The following is a 23,629-nucleotide window of genomic DNA, read 5'->3' as shown; positions in this document are numbered from 1 at the left end:
AGGGTCACTAGAAGCCATGCACCACTGCTTCATCCATTATGTGCCTTGGTAACACCATTGCCTGACAGTTGTGATCAGCTCATTGGATAGAGAGGAAGGGTTCCAGCATTCATGTACCCCAACAAGAAATTACTAGGGCAAGATCAAACTTTAAAGGGGTTATCCATGTTAGAAAAAACAAACAACAATAACAACAAAACAGAAAGAAATTTAATAAAACAACAAGAACAGCAAAAAAATAAAAAATGTTTGGCACATGACTGACTGCAGCTGTCACAGGCTAGCCACTTGTATATAAAGACTGGGACACCCACTGGAACTTGTACATTGGCAGAGTAACCCCATAAGATTGGTGAGTAATGACTATTTGGTTTAATCACATTTTAAACATGGATAACCCGTCCTATCAATTCATATTGTTAGCAATTAAGCTATATGGTTAATGAATGTGTGACCTGCATATTATATGGGTACTCCTCTGGAAAAAAAATATTAAATCAACTGGTGCCAGAAAGTTAAACATATTTGTAAATTACTTCTATTTAAACATTTTAACCCTTCCAGTACTTATCAGCTGCTGTATGCTACAGAGGAATTTCTTTTCTTTTTGAATTTGTTTTCTGTCTGACCACAGTGCTCTCTGCTGACATCTCTGTCCATGTCAGGAACTGTCCAGAGCAGGACAGGTTTGCTATGGGGATTTGCTCCTACTCTGGACAGTTCCTAAAATGAAATACCCATGAAAAGTCCCTGAAGGTTCCAGGGCAAATTAATCATAAACAACCTTTAGGCTGGAATTCCACTGAGGATTTTCTAGCAAAAATGCAGTAAAAAACACCCATTTTGGCCCATTTGGTGAAAAATGCAGCTTCCAGATGTTAGCTGCAAGTCTATAGTAAACTGCAAAATGCCAGATCCACTTGATGTTTTTCAGTTTGGCCTTTTTTTTTTTTTTTTTTATCCTTTTGGCGTTTTTCAGCTATTTTGGGCTCAGAGGCTGGTCTATGGGAGAGCAAAAACACCAAGAAAAATGCCATGTTGATTTTAACTTTGGCATTTTTGCCGGCGGTTTTTATCCTTTTTTTGGACTTTAAAGATCCAAATAAGTGATTGAGATACCTTTTTTTTTTTATTAAAATTCCATAGGGTACCATTAAAAAAATTAAAATAAAAAAGATACAGTAGTGATGGAAAAAATTGTATTTAAAGAAAAAAAAATTTTTATAAAGAAATTTTTATAAATTTTTAAACAGGGATCAATTTATGTGTGCGGGCAGGGCAATAAAAATGTAGCAACCAATAATAAAAATGTAGTGTGTGTGTTTTCACTTTTTTTTTCGTACATTTTGTAGGTAGTACTACTACTCCCAGCATGGAACACACTGTTCCATGATGGGAGTAGTACTACCTGTACTAATTGACAGATCGCCATGGGTCCCGTTGCGATCCTTCTGTATAATTTATAGATGCGGCCGGCCGCTCTTCTATGGTCCCCTGCACTCACGTATATATACACCTATTCATATTTCCCGCAGAGAGCTGTGATTGACCAGATGGTTCCAGCCAATCACAACCCTCTACGGGAAATATGAATAGGTGTATATATACATCAGTGCGGGGGACCATAGAAGAGCGTCCGCCTCTATACATTATAAAGGAGGATCACAGCAGGTGTCAGGAGTGACACTCGCCGCGATCTGTCTTTTAATGCAGGTACTACAACTCCCAGCATGGAGCAGAGTTTGCTCCATGAAGGGAGTAGTAGTACCCGCAGTTAAGGACAGATCACAGCGGGTGTCCATTCTGACATCCGCTGTGATCGTCCTTTCTATTGCAGAGATGCGGAGCTGCTTTCTCCTGCACTCCGCATCTCTACACTATACTCCAGCCAGTGATGTGAATAGAACATCACTCATTCATATTTTCCGCTGAGAGCGGGGATTGACTGCCACCAATGAGTGATGGGAATTTCTATTCACATCACTGACCGGCCCGGAGTATAGTGCAGAGATGTGAGCGCTGTATAGAGTTGCTCCGCATCTCTGCTTTATTATGGACGATTACATCAAGTGTCAGGAGTAACACCCCGAGTGATCTGTCCATTAGTACAGGTACTACTACTCCCATCATGGAACAGTTTGTTCCATGCTGGGAGTAGTAGTACTACCTATAAAATGTAAAAAAATAGAGAAAAAAAAGGGAAACATACAAACTTTATTAAAAATTTATGAAAATTTCGTTAAATACATTTTTCCATCACTACTGCATCCTTTTTTTCTTCTTTTTTTGGTGCCCAAAAAATTTGGAAAAAAACGCCAAAGGGGCCAAAAAAGGCAAATTCCACACAAAGGTAAAAATGGCAGAAAAAAATGCCAAAACGCAGGGAAAAACAGTGGCAGTTTTCTGGCGTTTTTAAGCCTAAAAAAACACAGTGCAAAAACTTCAGTGGAATCCTAGCCTTAAAGGGGTACTACCGTGCTGACAACTTATCCCCTATCTAAAGGATAGGGGATAAGTTGCCTGATCGTGCGGGGTCTCGCCTCTGGGGACCCCCCGTGATCTCGCACGCAGCACCCCGCTCTCATCAGGCCCCGGAGCGAACATCGCTCCGGGTCTGATGACTGCTGATCACGGGGCCGGAGTATTGTGACGTTGCGGCTCCGCCCCCATATGATGTCACGCTCCACCCCCTCAATGTAAGTCTATGGCAGGGGGCGAGACAGCTGTCTCGCCCCTGCCATAGACTTGCATTGAGGGGGCGGAGCATGACGTCACACGGGGGCGGAACTGTGACGTCCCGATCACCGGCCCGGTCATCAGACCCGGAGCCTGATGAGAGCGGGGGTCCCCAGCGGCGGGACCCCGTGCGACCAGGCAACTTATCCCCTATCCTTTAGATAGGAGATAAGTTGTCAGCACGGTAGTACCCCTTTAAGGGGTTGCCCCTTTGCGGGGAAAACCCTTACTAGAAACCCTCCCTTAAAATTGTCACTTTATTATAATAATTTTTTTTTAAATACTACCCCACACACACGTTTTAAAATGATCAGCGGTTCAATGGTAGTTTCGTGCGGGAGAGTGTTAGAGTCTCCCTTATTAATGATGGGACACTTATAAGCTCAGATGATTACATGTGTTTGGTGTGCTTATGCTTCCTGCTCACCATTACTTCCAAGCTTAGCCTCTATCTTAACTTCTTATGCCACTGTTAGAACAGCTGTTTAAAACAAACAACTGCTAGCCTACCCGACCTTTCACTGACAAATCAGCTTTGTCAAGGGCTATGAGCTTTGTCAAGTAGCCTCATAGCTCTTGACAAAGCTGATTCGCCAACGAAACGTCGGGGAGGCTAGCCGTTTGTTTTAAACAGCGGTTCTAACAGTGTTATTAGAAAGTAAGATAGGGGCTAAGCTTGTAAGTAATGGTGAGCAGGAAGCATAAGCACACCAAGCACATGTAATCATCTGAGCTTATAAGTGTCCCATCATTAAAAAATGGAGAGTTTAATGGGCCAGACTAGATGGGCCAAATGGTACTTATCTGCCGACACATTCTATGGAGATTCTAACACTCTCCCTCATGATACCACCATTGAACTGCTGATAATTTTAAAACGTGTGTGTGGGGTTGTGGTTCCTAAAATGGACAGAGGTGTCAGCAGAGTGCAATGTGGTCAGACAGAAAGGAAATCCAAAAAGAAAAGAACTTCCTGTGGAGCAAAAAGCAGCTGATAAGTACTGGAAGGATTAAGAATTTTAAATAGAAGTAATTTACAAATCGGTTTAACTTTCTGGCACAAGTTGATTTGAAAAAAAAAAAAAATAATGTTTTCCAGCAGAGTACTCCTTTCACTGATAATTATCGCTGGTGGCAGTGATATCGGCAGTGGCCGGCGGTAAGATGAGCAGCAGTGTCCTGTAACAAGTGTTCCTCCAGCTGTTGCAAAAACTACAACTTCAAGCATGCCCGGACAGCCTTTGGCTGTCCGGGCATGCTGAGAGTTGTAGTTTTGCAACTTTTAGAGGCACATTGGTGAAGAAACACTGCTCTAAAGGCTGGAGAAGTTACACAGAGACTCACCTGCAGTGGCGGATCTGACGTATTGCCTTCCCAAGCTCGTTGCTCTTTAAGCACTCCAGCATGGATTGTATGGCGAACTCTGTGGAACTGAAGGTTGGCTCGTATGGTGCAGAATCTATATTGAGAGACTCTGCTGCGATGTATAAACTTGCCTCCTTTAAGTTCTTCTTGAGCTCATTCAGTTCTCTTGACATGTTTAGTAGCTGCAGAGAGAAGCATCAATAAGGATGAATTGACTACTTAATGAAATCACAGGATTAAATAATTTCTATTAAAGGAGTAGTTCGGGGAACTGCACTTATCAAACACCTATCCCCAATGCACAGGATAATGGATACGTTTTTGATTGAGGGGGTCTGACTGCTGAGACCTCTCCATCTCCTGTACAGGACTCGGCTACTTACCTTCTCTGCGCACTCCAACCCTCACCTTCCTGGATGAAGGTGACGGCCCATTCAGCCAATCAACGGCTGGGGTCGGAGCACACAGAGGAAGGATAAGTAGACGGGGCACCAAGCAGGAGATATCGGGTATCACAGCAGTCATACTCCCCGCAATCAGACACTTATCCCAAGGAATAAGTGTCTAATTCTAATTCTAATAAGTTCATGGACTACCCCTTTAATAACAACATTTCTAACCATAACAGTTAATGGACTATTTGACCATGTTTATTGCTATTCTATGAAAGACTAAGAATATTTATAAATAAGTAAAATAGTTTATTATCCACTGTACTGCAGCATTCTGGGGTTGAGTAAAATAACTAGAACTAACCTATTTTACATGGTCCAACCTGAACTCTTTCTCACTCACCTGCCATCACCAGTAACTTTTAGTTAGAGTTTAATGGGTGGAATGGGAGTTTCTATGGCGAGTTATGGACCAGTTTGGGTTTGGTGAAAGATTTATTAGATGGGTGAAATTGTTATACTGCTACCCCGTTGCTAGTATAATACAGTGGTCCCTCAACATACGATGGTAATCCATTCCAAATGGACCATCGTTTGTTGAAACCATCGTATGTTGAGGGATCCGTGCAATGTAAAGTATAGGACAGTGGTCTACAACCTGCGGACCTCCAGATGTTGCAAAACTACAACACCCAGCATGCCCAGACAGCCAACGGGAGTTGTAGTTTTGCAATATCTGGAGGTCCGCAGGTTGAAGACCACTGGTATTGGAGGTTATACTCACGTGTCCCCGCCGCTCTGGACGGTCACCGCTCGTCACCGCTGCCCTGGATGTCACCTTCCATCGCTGTCGCCGCGTCCCCGGGGTGTCCCCGGCGCTCCGGCAAGGCCTCTGCTTCCCCGGTATCCTAGCTCTCCGTTGCAGCCATTACGTTGTTACGCACGCCGCTCCTATTGGATGAAGGGACGGCGTGCGCAGCATTGTGATGACGTCGATGGAGAGCGCCGACGATGCAGGGGATCCTGGAGAGGACGCGCCGGAGCCCTGAGGACAGGTAAGTGATCGTCAGCGGACCACACGGGGCACTGTAAGCGGCTATCCGGTGGCAGCTGAAGCAGTCTGCGCTGCCGGATAGCCGTTTATGCGATGGCCCCGACATACAAAAGCATTGTATGTTGATGCTGCCTTCAACATGCGATGGCCTCTGAGAGGCCATCGTATGTTGAAATGATCGTATGTCGGGGCCATCGTAGGTCGGGGGGGTCACTGTAATTAATGGAAGATTGACAGACTCCTTCCTACTTCCTAGGGGAACTAGACAAGGCTGCCCCCTCTCCCCGCTCCTTTTTGTATTATTTATAGAACCACTGGATGAGGCAGTTAGGAGGTCGGTAGATATAAGGGGGTTTGGTATAAAGGTAGAGAATAACAAGATCCTTTTATAAGCTGACGATACGATATTATATTACCAACGAACCCAATGTTTCGCTAGACGCTTCGACACCCCAGTCGAAGTGTCCAGCGAAACGTCAGGTTCGGTGTGTCTGCCAGGTCACATACACCAGGTTGTATATTAGGCTATATTGGTTACTATGCTGATGTGTGTCTATGTTTTACTTACAGCCATTTACTCCTAGCACCAGCCTTTGGTAAGTCAGTTGGAGCTCAGTGTTACATACACATACCTCATTTTTTTGCACCTTAGTCTTGTTTAAGCTCTGGTGTTAGGAGCCTCTTTTTTGTACTTTGTTGTAGCTTAGTATTACTTCACACTAGCTTATTATTGTACTTTAGTGTTTATTTATTTATTTTTCTACTATATTTCTGTAATTTCCTTGTACTTCTATGCATTGCATTAAGTTGCACTTTGTTGGCTGCATAATCCTTTATACTGTTATTTTATTATGTTATTTTGTTACATCCTGGTGTCTTTTACTTAGAGATACTTTTTTGATCCAGTCATCCCAAGTGTATACATTATTTATGTGTCTTAGCCCCCACCCGTTTGGTTCTGGTCCATTGAACTAGTATCTTTGGATGAGTCTTTTGGTCATTTTTGTCATTTTAAATGTTTTCATCATGTATTGTATTGAATTGTTTGTCTACAAGATTTTTGTAATAAAGTATAATTCTTGATCCACATAAACAAATTGGTTCTTTTGGTAATTCACTTTTTTAGCGTTGGTTACCCCTGGGGGGGGCTCCTTTGTATTTATTAAAAATGTTTATTTTGTCATTGTTCCCGGGCTGCCGCAAGTAAAATAATAAACCTTAACTTCCCTTCCGCCGTTACACCCTGTGGTGCTGGAATTGCTCTCCCACCCTCTGGCCCTGGTCTTCTTCATGCATTTGGGGCCCAAGACGTCACACTGCGCTCAGCTAAACACTGGCCGAAGCAATGTCCAGCCTCAGCCGGTGATAGCCTGAGCAGCAATGTAATGTAACAGGCACCAGGAAAAAGGCCAGGCCCGATACATGACACCGTCGCTCAGCCTATCATTGGTCAAGGCGGGACATCGCTGCAGCCCTAAAAGCTGGAAAAGGACCTGGCTGGAGGATGGGAGAGCAATTCCAGTGACACCAGGGGAGCAGTGGAAGGTTAGATTCTGTCTATAACACAAGTCAATCACAAGCTCACCAAAAAGTCAGTGCATAGAGAAAGGATGTCCAGTATGGCAAAGAAATAATCATCATACATTACACACACCTACTATGGTATAGCAACACATATACAGGTTCTTCTAAAAAAAAATTAGCATATTGTGCTAAAGTTCATTATTTTCCATAATGTAATGATAAAAATTAAACTTTCATATATTTTAGATTCATTGCACACCAACTGAAATATTTCAGGTCTTTTATTGTTTTAATACTGATGATTTTGGCATACAGCTCATGAAAACCCAAAATTCCTATAAAAAAAAATTAGCATATCATGAAAAGGTTCTCTAAACGAGCTATTAACCTAATCATCTGAATCAACTAATTAACTCTAAACACCTGCAAAAGATTCCTGAGGCTTCTAAAAACTCCCAGCCTGGTTCATTACTCAAAACCGCAATCATGGGTAAGAGTGCCGACCTGACTGCTGTCCAGAAGGCCATCATTGACACCCTCAAGCAAGAGGGTAAGACATACAAAGGAATTTCTGAACAAATAGGCTGTTCCCAGAGTGCTGTATCAAGGCACCTCAATGGAAAGTCTGTGGGGAGGAAAAATGTGGCAGAAAATGCTCCACAATGAGAAAAGGTGACCGGACCCTGAGGAAGGTTGTGGAGAAGGACCGATTCCAGACCTTGGGGGACCTGTGGAAGCAGTGGACTGAGTCTGGAGTGGAAACATCCAGAGCCACCGTGGGCTACAGGTGCCGCATTCCCCAGGTCAAACCACTTTTGAACCAGAAACATGTCAGCTGCCACTTTTGAACATGCCATGTCAGCTGCTGGTGTTGGTCCACTGTGTTTTATCAAGGGCAGGGTCAATGCAGCTGCTCTCAGGAGATTTTGGAGCACTTCATGCTTCCATCTGCTGAAAAGTTTTATGGAGATGAAGATTTCATTTTTCAGCACGACCTGGCACCTGCTCACAGTGCCAAAACCACTGGTAAATGGTTTACTGACCATGGTATTACTGTACTGCCTGCCAACTCTTCTGACCTGAACCCCATAGAGAATCTGTGGGATATTGTGAAGAGAAAGTTGCGAGACGCAAGACCCACCACTCTGGATGAGCTTAAGGCCGCTATCGAAGCATCCTGGGCCTCCATAACACCTCAGCAGTGCCACAGGCTGATTGCCTCCATGCCACGCCGCATAGAAGCAGTCATTTCTGCAAAAGGATTCCCGACCAAGTATTGAGTGCATAACTGAACAGAATTATTTGAAGGTTGACTTTTTTTGTATTAAAAACACTTTTCTTTTATTGGTCGGATGAAATATGCTAATTTTTTGAGATAGGAATTTTGGGTTTTCATGAGCTGTATGCCAAAATCATCAGTATTAAAACAATAAAAGACCTGAAATATTTCAGTTGGTGTGCAATGAATCTAAAATATATGAAAGTTTAATTTTTATCATTACATTATGGAAAATAATGAACTTTAGCACAATATGCTAATTTTTTGAGAAGAACCTATATACTGGGGAAAATGAGCATGGAAGGTCACTTTAGCTATGTGGCGACACAAAATTCAATGTTGCAGACATGTGTTGCCAACAACCTATAACTTTAGGTGTTATTATATTTCTCCAAATACATGCAAAGATTAAATAAAAAATGTTATCCTTCTGATCAGAGTTTCAACCAGGGTGCTTTAAAGGGGTACTCCGGTGAAAAACTTTTTTTTTATTATTTTTTTTTTTTTAAATCAACTGGTGGCAGAAAGTTAAACAGATTTGTAAATTACTTATATAAAAAAAAATCTTAATCCTTCCTGTACTTATTAGCAGCTAAATACTACAGCGGAAATTCTTTTATTTTTGAAACACAGAGTTGTCTGCTGACATCATGAGCACAGTGCTCTCTGCTGACATCATGAGCACAGTGCTCTCTGCTGACATCTCGGTCCATTTTAGGAACTGTCCAGAACCGCATATGTTTGCTATGGGGATTTCCTTTAAGGGTGCATTCCCACGTGGCGTATTTTGCTGCGTATTTGGTGCTGCGTATTTTCCTACCCATTGACTTCAACAGGGAACATAAAATACGCAGCAGCAAATACGCAGCAAATACGCCATGTGGGAACGTACCCTTACTCTGGACAGTTCCTAAAATGGACAGAGATGTCAGCAGAGAGCTCTGTGCTCATGATGTCAGCAGAGAGCACTGTGCTCATGATGTCAGCAGACAGCTCTGTGTTTCAAATGGAAAAGAATTTCCACTGTAGTATTCAGCAGCTAATAAGTACAGGAAGGATTAAGATTTTTTAATAGAAGTAATTTACAAATCTGTTTAACTTTCTGGTTAATTTAAAAAAATAAATAAATAAATAAAGGTTTTTCACCGGAGTGCCCCTTTAAGCCGTTGCAAAACTACAATTCCCAACAAGCAACTGCTGGAGGCACAACGGTTGAGAAACACTGCTCCTGATACTATAGTATCTGGCTTTCATACCTCTGGCATGGAGCTGACTTCATGGACTTGTCCGATTAGTTTACAATAAGACTGAAAAAGCAATAGCAGCTGGAAGTGAAGCTTATACAATCTTTGACAGAGTTCCAATTGCTGCAAAGGAATGGAGAAAATGATCATGTTAGAAGCACAGAAGGCATCATTTCCTGCTGAACATAAGCTATGTGCATAAGTACGTCATGTAAAACAATAAAAAAAAGAGAAAGAACCAACGGGTAGAGGTAGGAAAATGTAGGATCATAAGTCTCAGGAAAGCTTATGGTACATATCTTACAGTCACTATAGAGCGTTCTTTTATTCTAAAGTCTTTTTATTTCTATCCACATCTTTATATTATTTTCCTGCATTTTTATGAACATTAGGAAACATTAGCTGAGCTGCTTTATATGTGACGCTTATCATTTGTATATTACGACCAACCCTTGCTTGCAGTTTATCCATCTAGATGCCTCGGTCAATAGCAACCACAGCATCTAGACCAGTGTTTGCCAACCAGGTGTTGCAAAACTACAACTCCCAGCATGCCTGGACAGCCTTTGGCTGTCCAGGCATGCTGGGAGTTGTAGTTTTGCCACATCTGGAGGCACCCTGGTTGGGAAACACTGATCTAGGCAGTTATTTATTAAAGGGATATTCCAGGGGAAATTTTTTTTCTTTATATCATCTGGCTCCAGAAAGTTAAACAGATTTGTAAATGACTTCTATTAAAAAAATCTTAATCCTTTCAATAATTATCAGCTGCTGAAGTTGAGTTGTTTTCTGTCTGGCAACAGTGCTCTCTGCTGACATCTCTGCTTGTCTCGGGAACTGCACAGAGTAGAAGAGGTTTTGCTATGGGGATTTGCTTCTAAACTGGGCGGTTCCCGAGACACGTGTCATCAGAGAGCACTTAGACAGAAAAGAACAACTTAACTTCATCAGCTCATAAGTACTGAAAGGATGAAGATTTTTTTAAATAGAAGTCATTTAAAAGGGCTGCGTCCTTAAGGTGAAAAAGGGCTCAGTCCTTAAGGGGTTAAATATATTAACAATACAACCCTCCTCAACTTTTTGGAGCCAGTTGATATATATAAAAAAGTTTTTTCCTGGATAACCCCTTTAAGTGTTGGTCCTCTCACGTTACCAACTGGTAATGTTGCCATCCATCCAACTATACTAGGAGCATGACACCCAAAATGGCATTTCCATGATCCATACAATTAATCATAATAAACAAATAATCCCTCTGCTGATATAAAAATGGAACCATTTAGTTATGCAGACGACTAGGTCATGCTCAAGAGGAGAAGACCAGGAGAACTCATAGGAACCTTGGGGGGTAAGTGAAGCATTTAAGTCCACCATTATTTTGTGTGCTGGTAAGACTGGTTGAAGGGAATTTGTTACATTTTGCGCAGGTACACGTTTCCTGAAATTTCTCTGGTTTAATCATTACACAAAATTTAGCAAATTTTTCTTTTTTTAACCCGCTGCACAAACATTTGCAACTTTTCTACACATACAACACAAAGCTAAGCCATGTCTGGGCTGGTGTATTTTTGTTATTTTTTTTTTTTTTTGTGTTTGCGCAACATTTTTTGATTTTTTTCTTTTAAAATCTGATAAATTCATTACCTCAGCAAAAGACTGACCTTAAAATGTAACTGTTATCAAACTTTATTTTTGATATATTGTTAGAAACATTATTTGAAACATATACCAAATATATTTCATCAGTAAATTCTCTCTATATATTTGTGTGTTTTTTTTTTGCCTTTTGAAAAGCCGGCCACTAGGGGTCTCCCTCCTAGGTGCCGGCTACAGTGCGGCTGACATCACCTTTAAATTCGGACTGATCCAGGACAGGCATCAGTCCGAATTTAGTCAGTTACCTACTGTCCAGCGCTTGCTCCCTGCCTTTCAATCAGACAGGACAGTAGGTAACTGACTGAATTTGGACTGATGCCTGGCCTGGATCAGTCCGAATTTAGAGGTGACGTCAACCGCGCTGCAGCCAGCACTAGGAGGGAGATCCCTAGTGGTCGGCCTTTCAAAAGGCAAAAAAAAAAAAAAAAAAACACAAATTGAGAGAGAGAATTGACTGATAAAATATTAAGAATATGTTTTAAATAATGTAAGGAATAATATGTCAAAAATAAAATTTGATAACAGTGCCCATTAAACAGCTGGTCAATGATAAATCCCCCCCCCCCTCTTGTGATGCCCCTGATATTTAAAGGGGTTATCCAGGAAAAAACTTTTTTATATATATATATATATATATATATATATATATATATATATATATTAACTGGTTCCAGAAAGTTAAACAGATTTGTAAATTACTTCTATTAAAAAATCTTAATCCTTTCAGTACTTATGAGCTGCTGAAGTTGAGTTGTTCTTTTCTGTTCAAGTCCTTTCTGATGGCACGTGTCTCGGGAACTGTCCAGAGTGGAAGCAAATCCCCATAGCAAACCTATTCTTCTCTGTGCAGTTCCTGAGACAAGCAGAGATGTCAGCAGAGAGCACTGTGGCCAGACAGAAAAGAGCAACTCAACTTCAACAGCTGATAATTATTGGAAGGATTAAGATTTTTTAATAGAAGTAATTTACAAATCTGTTTAACTTTCTGGAGCCAGTTGATATATATATATATATATATATATATAAAAAAAGTTTTTTCCTGGAATACCCCTTTAAGATTTTGTGGGGTAGGTGACTATGCCAACACTGAATGGTCATGTACACTTCAAGTTAGGTATGTTAGTATAAAGTTATAGCACTTCTGAGGAAACATCAAAGTACAATAGAAAAGAAAAGGAGACTTACTGCAAGAGATTCCATTTGCTAGTGAGACAGCATGGTGTGAGACAACAGGAGAAGAGAGGACAGGTTGACGTCAGTTCATGCAATACAAAGTACCCAGATCTGCATAGCTTGACATAAAGCAGCGCTAGCAGTCATTTTTCAACCACTGGAGGGGTTGAAAAACATAATAGTATATACCTAAAGCATGCAGGGCAGTCACACAAGCTGATAAAAAGGAATAGTGACAGTAACGTTAGAATTTGGTGACATATGCTCATTGGTATTAAAGGGTACCTCTCATCAAAAAAACTTTTGATATATTATAGATTAATGTATGCAGAATAACTTTACCATTGCATGTTATTAAAAAATATGCTTCTTTCTATTTAATTTTCCACTTTGAAGAAATGACCACTAGGGGTCTCCCTACCAGTCCTGGCAGCAAGTATTTCAGACTCATGCTGGAGTCCTAAACACTACGAGCTGCCAGTCTGCTTTGTTCACAAAGGAGAACACTCAGAGCTGCCAGCCTGCTTTGTTCACAGCCTGTTTGGCTGTGAACAAAGCAGGCTGTCAGCTCTGAGTGTTTAGGACTCCGGCATGAGTCAGAAATGCTTGCTGACAGGACTGATCGGGAAAAATACAATAGAAAGAAGCATATTTTTCATTAACATGCTCTTGGAAAGTTATTCAACATTCATTGATCTAAAATATATCAAAAGTTTATTTGATGAGAGGTTCCCTTTAAGGCACTGTCCTGGCGATGGGTTACCGCAGTCTCCAGACGACTGACCATCTAGGAACCGTAAAACCGAAAACTAGATTTCCTATTCTGCAGCCAGCTAGGTTCTCCTTTTCTTAAATAATTGAACACCAGTTCCAGGATCGGGACATGCATTATTTAGGGCCTTAGAAGTAAGAGTCTAACATACGAAGGTCTAGGAGTATAGATATATTGTTTCCTTTGGTATTTATAGGCATGAATAAAAGTCAAATAAGATTGCCATTTTTAACACTGGCGAGCCTCTAGTAAAAACGACATTGGCTCAGATTTATCAAACTGTGTGAGAGAAAAAGTGGAGGGATTTTCCCACAGTAACCAATCACAGCTCAGCTAATGAGCTGAGGTAAAGTGAAAGCTGAGCTGTGATTGGTTGCTGTGGGAAAATCACTCCCCTTTTTCTCTCACACAGTTTGATAAATCTGGGCCATTATGTAATCCCCATTCGGGAATCAATTCCCATAATAAATATGTTAAAAGGGGTTTCCATGAATTTTTTATTGATGTTCTATCCTCATGTTGGGCCATCAAGATCTGACCGGTGGAGGTCCAACCAGCTGCTTCCCAGCACATCGTCCCCATCCATCAGTGTTTCCCAACCAGGGTGCCTCCAGCTGTGGCAAAACAACAACTCCCAGCATGCCCGGACAGCCTTTGGCTGTCCGTGCATGCTGGGAGTTGTAGTTTTGCAGCAGCTGGAGGCACCTGCTCGGGAAATACTGGCAAACACTGTGAAAGGAGTCAGAAGAAAAACTGCTCTGGTCATTGTGCCCAATGGGATATTGATGGCCTAGTCTGAGGACAGGCCATACGTACAAAGTATTGATGCAGTTCTTATTACAATTTTAATCTGACGATTCAATACAAGACACCATTTTTTTGTTTTTAATTTTTTTTTTAAATTCTACCTCTTTTTACAAACCGGTTTCCATTCATCAAAACTCAGTAAAAATGTCTTCTTTAAGAAGACCGTGCCCATTCTTCTTGTGTACACTGCTCGATACAACCCCCCTCCAGAAGACTATTTTCCTATGTTGTGGAGGTCTCTTCAAAGAGGCTCCACATATCATATCCACTGGCTCCAGAAAATTAAACAGATTTGTAAATTACTTCTATTAAAAAAAAAAAAAAAAATCTTAATCCTACTAGTACTTATCAGCTGCTGAAGTTGAGTAGTTGTTTCCAGTCTGACTACAGTACTCTCTGATGACACCTCTGTTCGTGTCAGGAACTGTCCAGAGCAGGATAGGTTTGCTATGGGGATTTTTATCCTACTCTGGACAGTTCCTGAGACAGACAGAGGTGTCAGCAGAGAGCACTGTTGTTAGACAGAAAAGAAACATTTTACATCAGCAGCTGATAAGTACTAGAAGGATTAAGATTTTTTAATAGAAGTCATTTATAAATCTGTTTAATTTTCAAGAGACAGTTTATATGAAAAAACATTTTTTTTCACTGGAATACCCCTCTAATCTGTTAACCTGTTTATACATGGTAATAGTGTGGGTGATGCTGAATCTAATGCAGGTTACCGCTGTTGCGCCATTCCTAAGAAAAATTGCTAAATCCAAGTATATACAGTGACCCCCCCCGACCTACGATGGCCCTGACATACGATCATTTCAACATACGATGGCCTCTCTGAGGCCATCGCATGTTGAAGGCAGCATCAACATACGATGCTTTTGTATGTCGGGGCCATCGCATAAACGGCTATCCGGCAGCACTGACTGCTTCAGCTGCCGCTTACAGTGCCCTGTGTGGTCCGCTGACGATCACTTACCTGTCCTCGGGGCTCCGGGGCGTCCTCTTCAGGATCCCCTGCATCGTCGGCGCTCTCCATCATCGTCATCCAATAGGAGCGGCGTGCGTAGCGACGTGATGGCGGCAACAGAGAGCGAGGATGCCGGGGAAGCAGAGGCCTTGCCGGAGCGATGGAAGGCGACATCCAGGGCAGTGGTGACGAGCGGTGACGGTCCGGAGCGGCGGCGACACGTGAGTATAACCTCCAATACCAGTGGTCTTCAACCTGCGGACCTCCAGATGTTGCAAAACTACAACTCCCAGCATGCCCGGACAGCTGTTGGCGTTTTTGGCGCACAGGGGGGCGTTCCCAGACCCTTGGTGCACTTCTCTGCCCATCCGGCTGGTCCCTGTAATCCAGCCCCTTCCTAAATATTCATCTTTTGCTCTTCAGCACAAAAAGAGGAAGCGGTGCATGCACACTTGTGGTCTGGTGTCAAAACCAGCATTTGTATACTTATATTTATCAATTTTTCTCGGGAATGGTATCACCTGTATTAGATTCAGCATCACCCTCACTATTACCATGTATAAACTGCTGACAGTTTCCTTATAAGGGTCTGTTCACACATGCAATTTCCTGCGCATAAAATATGCACAGGATTTGAAGCTGTGTTCAATCATTTAGTTTACATTAAAGGGGTATTCCAGGAAAAAAAAATGTTATATCAACTGGCTCAAGAAAGTTAAACAGATTTGTAAATTACCGTACTTCTATTAAAAAATCTTAATCCTTTCAATAATTATCAGCTGCTGAAGTTGAGTTGTTGTTTTCTGTCTGGCAATAGTGCCCTCTGCTGACATCTCTGCTTGTCTCCGGAACTGCACATAGTAGAAGAGGTTTGCTATGGGGATTTGCTTCTAAACTTGGCAGTTCCCGAGACAGGTGTCATCAGAGAGCACTGTCATCAGAAAAGAACAACTCAACTTCAGCAGCTCATAAGTACTGAAAGGATTAAGATTTTTTAATAGAAGTCATTTACTAATCTGTTTAACTTTCTGGAGCCAGTTGATATATATATAAAAAAAAGTTTTTTCCTGGATAACCCCTTTAACTCCTGCAGCATAAAATCCTGCGCATCAAATATGTGCAGGATACTCTACGTGTCAATTGCATTTTGACTTACAAAAAAAAAAAAAAAAAATCACAAATGTCAGGTCTTAATTTTATGTGTAATAATGTTCTGCTGGCTGAGTTTTCTGGAACATTCCTGTAGAATATACCAAATGAGTCATGATTCCTTCCTTCCGTGTGATTGTCCTCTATATTAGCGGCTGAGGCAGAATGAGACAGCTTTACTTTAGAGTCAGTATTTGCTGCAAAGCCATCGTTTGTTTGAAAATTTTCCTAAAAATCTGAATACTACTTAACAGTTAAAAAAACTTCTGCTTTTCTGTGGCAAACACAAAAAATACACATTATAAATAGGAAAAATCTCATACAGTATATATGCAGAATACGCTTACAAGATACACGCCAACTGTCCTTAAATGTACAGGAACACAATTCTAAAAAGTTACAATGGATAAAGGGGTATTCCGGCTTTATACATCTTGCGGAAAAGATGCATTCTGTGTTGGGCACTGCTACCGAGACGGGGATGTGACGTCACGGCCACGACCCTAGTGACGTCACACCACGCCCCTTCCATTCATGTCTATGGGAGGGGGCGTGACGGCCTGGGGCTGCTCCAAGATCGTGGGGGTCCCCAGCGGAGGGACCCCTGCGATCATACATCTTATCCCCTATACTTTGGATAGGAGATAAGATGTATAAAGCCGGAATAACCCTTTAAAAAAGTTTATCCAGCCCTATAAAATGAATGGCCAATACAATTAGATAGGTGGGACCCCTGGCACACAGCCAATCAGTTTTGTGCCAGGGGCACGTAGTGCTCACGTGACTGCCGTAGCAATGCCAGCACTGATATCTGCATCACCATACTTTTAGTACTGGCTGTGCAAGGTACTGCAGTCCCATTCATAGAAAAGTGTTGATCTATTTTTCCAATACCAGTGTCACTATTGTCTATGAGCTTTGTCGGGCAAGAGTAGAGTTGTTTCTGGGGGGGAAAAGTAGCCCTTTCTTTCTTTTATACAGTACATACATATGTAACATGCATAGATCAGAGATAATGGGGGAAACTTACTTATGGCTATCTTGTCAAACTGTCTAAAATTTTGGAACAAACAAATATATATATAAATGTGTGTTCAAATGCCCCCTTGGGGTCGTTTACTGTATTCCTCCCTCTGATGGCAACTTTGTGTGCTGCATCCTTGCAGCCACTCCATGTCGGCCCTTTTACCTATCTAATTGAGCCCCTGCCCACAGGCAGAACTAAGGCAACTCGCTGTGGCGGGTCATTTCCAGGGATGTATGCTCCCTTGGAAGACCCTGGGGATACACGTTTTGTCTGTTTTCCCCTACTGCCATTTACCATGCTCCTGTGCCTCGGGAGTCCGTCATACGGCTTTTATTCCTGAGAGGGTACTGGGCATCCGGAGCAGTGGTTTTCTTATCTGCCGGTCATCCATCGAGAAAGGTTCTTGGCGTATTTATACTCTATGATTCCCTCCTCCACAGGCCGCATCCGCAGCTGGCATTCCGGTACCCCACTGCCAGTGCAAGGTGTCCAAAGGAGTTACCCATTGTATACTATGAACCTGTTGTATACTATGGCCCACATTTATCATTGTCTTTAGACAGTTTTTTGTGTCTAAAAAAGGGGCAAAAAAGGCACAAGCAGGGTTTTTTGCGCCTATTTTTGCACCTTTTTGTTTACACATTTCTGCTGATTTTGAGTTGCAATCCACTGATTTTGAGTTGCAATCCACTAATTTTGGCAATAGACATGATATGGAAGGGATTTATCATTGTACCTTTTTGTAAAAAGGAGCAAAAAAAGGCGCAAAGCCACTGAAAAGTCTCTAAAACTACACCAGCCCAGACATGGTGTAGCTTTTTGGTGTATGTGTAGACAGAAATTTCAGAAAATGTGACCTGCACAAAATTTATCAAATGCTCTTTGACCATTTAATAAATTTGGTTCTACTACACATTAGCAGCACAAAAAAAAGGGTGTAAAAAAATGCTTCACTTACACTACAATGATAAATGTGGGCCTATGACTTTCCTATCTAGAAGTTGTCCCCTTTTCCCCATTGCCTGGAGTTGTACTCGTTAAGCCAGACTATTGTCTGCGTGCTTTCCGCCACAGTCGGTCTCCCTTCTCTGGGCGGCCGCGTGCATGGCTGGGGTTTCCCATACCTCTTCTGGTGGGAGGAATCTGGAAGAGGGTCCCTGCAGGTACACGGGACTGATGCCAGTCAGCCAGACAATTGTCTGCATGGTCTCCTACACCACCAGGTTGCCCATTGGATTGGCCACACTCCAATACCCCACTTTCTGTGGGAGGGTTTGAAGAAGTGACCTGGTGCCTTCAGGAATCCTATACCAGTCAGCCAGACGGTTGTCTGCATGGTTTACTACTACTTGTACAATGCCCCACATTGAGGTTCGCAAGGTTTCCTACTTCCACAGGTCGTTCTCCACATGCCTGCCGCTCTCACGACATAGGGCTCGTAACCTACTTACAGTGTGTGGTTCTGAATGAGGGACCCGGTGAGTCCATGGTCCCTATGCCAATTGGCCAGACTATGTCTGCATGGTTTTCTAATCCACCAGGTCACCTCCCCCATTCCTGCCGCTCCCGCGGCTTAAGTCCGGTGACTCACTTTCAAAGTAAAGTTCCAGAAAATTAACTCTGTGGGTTCATTGGACCTTTATACCTGTAAGCCAGACATCATCTCCTTGTCTGCGACCACAGTTCTGGTGTGTGGCACCGTTGAGAGATGGGGTCTGGGTGTTTCCTGCTGGTTCTATGGACCTGCACAGTAACAGCAGCACTCCCAGTTCCCCTTTCTACAGGTGTTACGTTGGTCTGTTAAGGGAATCAATGTGACACGCCGTTGGGCGCTGAGCCTGTTTTCCATTCTGCCGGACATTTGGAGGTCTGTGATTCCTTTGTGGGTGTAGTCTTGGTACCCCACTACTTTTGTGAGGTAACCATGTCGGTGTCCCTACATAGGCTATGGACACTCTGCTTGTGTTGAGCCCCCCTCCCCTCCTTTTCAGTGGAGTGTGCCTCGGGCTTTCCTGTGATTTTGTTTCCAAATGTGTGCAGCGGTTAAGCACCACTGTTCTGGCAGGGGGCCTGATGGGGCAACAGTCTGTTCTGAAGCCCCTCTTTGCCTCAAGGTATCTTCCTGGGTTCCTGTGCAGGGTGGCTCAGGCGCCTGCTCTGTTGCCTTAGTCAATGGCCAGGATGGCTCCATTGATATACTTTCTGCCCCCCTTCAGGGTCCAGGGTTTCACCTAACGCTATAGGTTGCTGCGTGTGCTTCTTCCTTGCATTCGTAGTCCTGTCTTGTACCCTTTCCCAGCTCCAGTGTCCAGGATTCAGATCCCTCTGGGGCCATAATTGGCTCCTATATGCCTTGGTATGTTTTTTTTCCTGGTTAACCCCTTTAATTAATATGCACCAAATATAAGAAGTTGCATTGAGCAAATGACACTTATACAAGAATCCATAAATGTAAGTTTAAATGTACGGATACTTTGCAAATGTTTGAGCAATAAAGCGAATGTATGTATTTATTTATTTTTTATTTATGTATTATGTTTTCCTCCTCCCGGGGGGAGGAGAGGAAGGAGGGCGGAGCTATGCCGACTCCGCCACCTCCATAATAGCAATCTGCCAGGGAGGAGAAATGAAGGAGAAATACAACCCCACTTTCCCACTGCAGGAGAGGAGGCAGGGGACGGAGATATGCTACGAGTCCCCGTCCAGCAACACGGCTGCTGGCACCTGTGAGTGAATGGAGGGCAGAGCTATCTTTTCCCCAACCATAATGGCTGCTGGGTGGGGAGAAAAATAAAACTGCCAGGTCCCGCTCTAAAGGAGAGGGGACGGAGATAAGCTAGGCTCCGAGTCCCCATCTGTCCAGCAGCAGGAGAGAGAGCAGCCAACCTCTGCTCCTACCGTGCGCTGACAGGGGGAAATAGCGGAGAAGTCTGCTGGGAAGCAGCTGGTGCCTCAAAGGAGCAGCGAGCAGCGTGCTGTAGGAGCGCCCGCCGCTCCGAGCCAGGGGGGTAACTGCGGTGCCGGGCTGGGAAGGTTCCCACCGGGCTGGGAGACTACAGCCCTGAACCCGGGAGTCAGAGGAGGATAAAGCCTCTGACATCCCTGGTAGCACTAAGGGGCCTGTGGGGCTTGCTGGGGGAAGAGAGGGGAGGAGCTTAGCTCCGTTCATGAGAGGCAGAAAGGCGCCGATCCTTCCCTGACGGACACTCTGAAGGCAGCGCCGACAGGGCAGGGGGAGAGTCCCACCTCAAATGACCCCCCGATTCCCGCGCTTAACTCGGAAGGGGGTGGAGCTACCTGCTGCCATTATGGCTCCTGCTGGCCAGCACAGCACGGGAGGAGCTGAAGAGCCACGACAAAAGGGGGGGAATCTGCGGCAGCTCAGAAAGTACACGGAGCTGCTGCAAAAGCCGGTGGCTGCCCTGACACAGAATGGCCTCCGTAAATCCCGACCTGTAGACATGTGAGACTACAGGTGGGAATCCAGACCCCATTTAAGATCGGGACCATGGCCCCTTAAATTGCCCCGTTGAGGACTGGCAGATGCTCAAGCTACAAACGCCAGTCCACAAAGTTATTGCGCTCAAAGATACCCAGGGAGAATATTAACCCCTCAAGTCCCCGGAAAGGGGGGGGGGGGGGGGGATATACTCACCTGCGGACTCCAACTTCATATACTCATCTAGACGGCTTAAGCCAGCTTATGGACACACTGCATCATACCAGGCTAATATAGCGGGGCGAGAAGGGGCAAGTGGGGGACCTGGACCCAGGGTACAACCTCCAGGCGCTGGCCGCTGGCAAGAAGGGGTTCACAGCCCATACTCTTATGTTCCGTGCCCCTTTGTCGCATATGGGGGAACAGGAAGCGCCATGCTCCTGAACCCCCACCTGAAAATGAGAAACAAAAGGGAGGAAAAACCTAACTAAACAGCCCTTACTAGAAAATAATAAAAAAGACCAGGTCTGGGGAGCTCCCAGACGTGTCTTGCCTCCTACCGACACTAGCTAAAACTGATTACCTCACTTCCAGAGGGCGGGTATATCCTGCCATGGAGGAGCTGACTTTTATTTCTAGTGTCAGCGCCTCCTAGTGGCAAGAGCATATACCCATCAATATCGGTGTCTCCTGATGAAGAGCGACTGAGAAGGGGTACTCCACTGCCCCAGCCTTCAGAACATTTTGTTCTGAACGTTTGGAGCGGGCAGCGGAGGTTGTGACGCCACAGCCACACCCCTCGTGACATCACACCCCCTCAATGCAAGTTTATGGGAGGAGGCATGGCGCACCTCACGCCCCCTCCCATAGACTTGCATTGAAGGGGTGTGGCCATGAGGGTCACGACCCCCGCACTTTGGATAAGTGATAAGATGTCTAGGGGCGGAGTTAAGTGCCAATAGATATTGAATGGAATGAATATTCAGCTGGAGTTCAAAGGGAATTACCAAAAGGAATGGAACTAAAAAAACTAAATTTCATATATTACTTACAATAAACACCTGATTCCTAGGGCATGGACTAGGGCATGAATTCTATTTTAAAGCAAGGGGGATACAGACACCAATACCATTTTCCAGATAAACATTAAATTAAGCTCCGGCAGAAGTGACTCAGAAGCAATATGTACTGAAAAGCAAATACACTGGGAAAATGTGGGTTTAAGAAGTTCAAAGTCGAATTTTGGAAATTTGTCTATACAGAAAAGTCTGAATCTGCCATGTCAGCTTAATTTTAATGATATATATGTGTAAAAATTAAATTAAAGGGTTAATAGAAGCAGTAGGGGGGGGGGGGGGGCGGATAGAATACGTATTGCAAGCGGAGACTGCCGTTGCCATGCCAGGATTACCGGAAAGGTATGACATACGTACAATTCCGACGGAACCTGATGCAACTTGTGGTGTCAAGCACATCCTGACTTTTGCATAAATAGAATTAGGTGAAACTAATTTCATTACCATACAAATGAATGAATAGGTTCAATATAGCAATCCAAGTGGTTACAATACTTTGCAATACCAGCACCATACAGATTCTGAACAAACCTGACATGTTTTATAAAAACTGATAAGGCAAAAAATGAAAAAAAAAAAACATCCGTACTATGAAAGTAAGCATCTGCTAAATATAAAGCATTGCCCATATCCAATAATTGCCCTAAAAAACAAATCCAATGCCAAGGACATCTGAACACCAGGATCACTTGACATTGGACAGGGACCAAAGTCCATAGGATGGGAAGATGTCAATGAATGCAGGATTTCCCCCCCCCATGTATTACCTTTGATCAGTGTTTGCCAACCAGGGTGCCTCCAGCTTTTGCAAAACTACAACTCCCAGCATGCAGGGACAGCCAAAGGCTGTCCGGGCATGCTGGGAGTTGTAGTTTTGCAACAGCTGGCGGCACCCTGGTTGGGAAACACTGCCTTAGGCTGCATTCACACCACGTTTTTGCAATACAGTTCCCGTATCAGGTATTTGATGAAAAACGGATTCCTCAAAACCGGACCAAACTGTATCAAAACGTGTAAAAAACCATATACGGTATGAAAAATTATGTCCGGTGGCATCAATTTTTAAAGAAAAAAAAGGATACGTTTTTAACTTTTCACTCCATTATAATTAAAGTTTCACTTGTTTCATTGAAATTCCAAGAAAAAAAAACTGTGCAAAGTCAAAAATCGTATGGTGCAAACTAGGGATCGACCGATTATCGGTTTGGCTGATATTATCTGGGGGATGTTGGGGGATGTGTGTGCTGAAATAGCTGATAATTTATATCGGAATATCGGTATAAGTTATCGGCTATCGGCCTTAAAGTCCACAGATTATCGGTATCGGCCCTAAAAAAATTGATATCGGTCGATCCCTAGTGCAAACCGGATGGAACCGTACGCACATACAATTCTCCATGGTTCCCATTGACTCCCATGTTAAAAAAAAACATATATGGTTTCAATACGGTTTTTCACCCGGACCAAAAACCATGGTACAGTTTTGGGTACGGGAAAAAAAAAAACGGACAAAACCGTACAAGACGCAAAATGGATGCAACCGGATGCATCGTTTTGGTATACGGTTTTCAATGGAGAGTCAGTGTATATGGTTTACAATACGGTTCCATATGGTTTTCAAATTGAAAACGTAAACGGGAACTGTATTAAAAAATGTGGTGTGAACCAAACCTTAGATAAAGGACAAGTAAACTGACGTACCATGCATGCTTAGGTTTAGACAGGCAGATGTGAAGAGTGAGTTCAGTATTAGGGCTGAAATCATAAACAATTCTACAATAGGTCAATTCATCAAGACAACTCATCTCCATATGACTGCCATATTTAAAGGGGTATTCCAGGCAAAAACATTTTTATATATATCAACTGGCTCCAGAAAGTTAAACAGATTTGTAAATTACTTCTATTAAAAAATCTTAATCCTTTCAGTACTTATGAGCTTCTGAAGTTAAGGTTGTTCTTTTCTGTC

At 43.2% G+C, this 23,629-nt stretch overlaps 1 protein-coding gene across 6 annotated transcripts in view; it reads right to left on the bottom strand.

Moving 5' to 3' along the window:
- FRY (FRY microtubule binding protein) overlaps window positions 1–23,629 on the bottom strand; it is a 526,666-nt gene that overhangs the window by 2,539 nt on the left and 500,498 nt on the right. For 5 of the 6 annotated variants that reach the window (XM_056561876.1, XM_056561877.1, XM_056561878.1 and 2 more), the window contains 3 exons: window positions 12,436–12,453; window positions 9,607–9,717; window positions 4,081–4,283 (listed from right to left, as the gene is read on the bottom strand). In XM_056561876.1, coding sequence (XP_056417851.1) covers window positions 4,081–4,283; window positions 9,607–9,717; window positions 12,436–12,453 — 332 coding nt within the window. The remainder of the gene's footprint in view (window positions 1–4,080; window positions 4,284–9,606; window positions 9,718–12,435; window positions 12,454–23,629) is intronic. The other variant, XM_056561875.1, reaches the window with a different exon arrangement.

Source organism: Hyla sarda, chromosome 2 (assembly GCF_029499605.1).
Source record: "Hyla sarda isolate aHylSar1 chromosome 2, aHylSar1.hap1, whole genome shotgun sequence".
Classification (NCBI taxonomy): domain Eukaryota; kingdom Metazoa; phylum Chordata; class Amphibia; order Anura; family Hylidae; genus Hyla; species Hyla sarda.
This window is presented reverse-complemented; position numbering and strand designations above follow the sequence as displayed.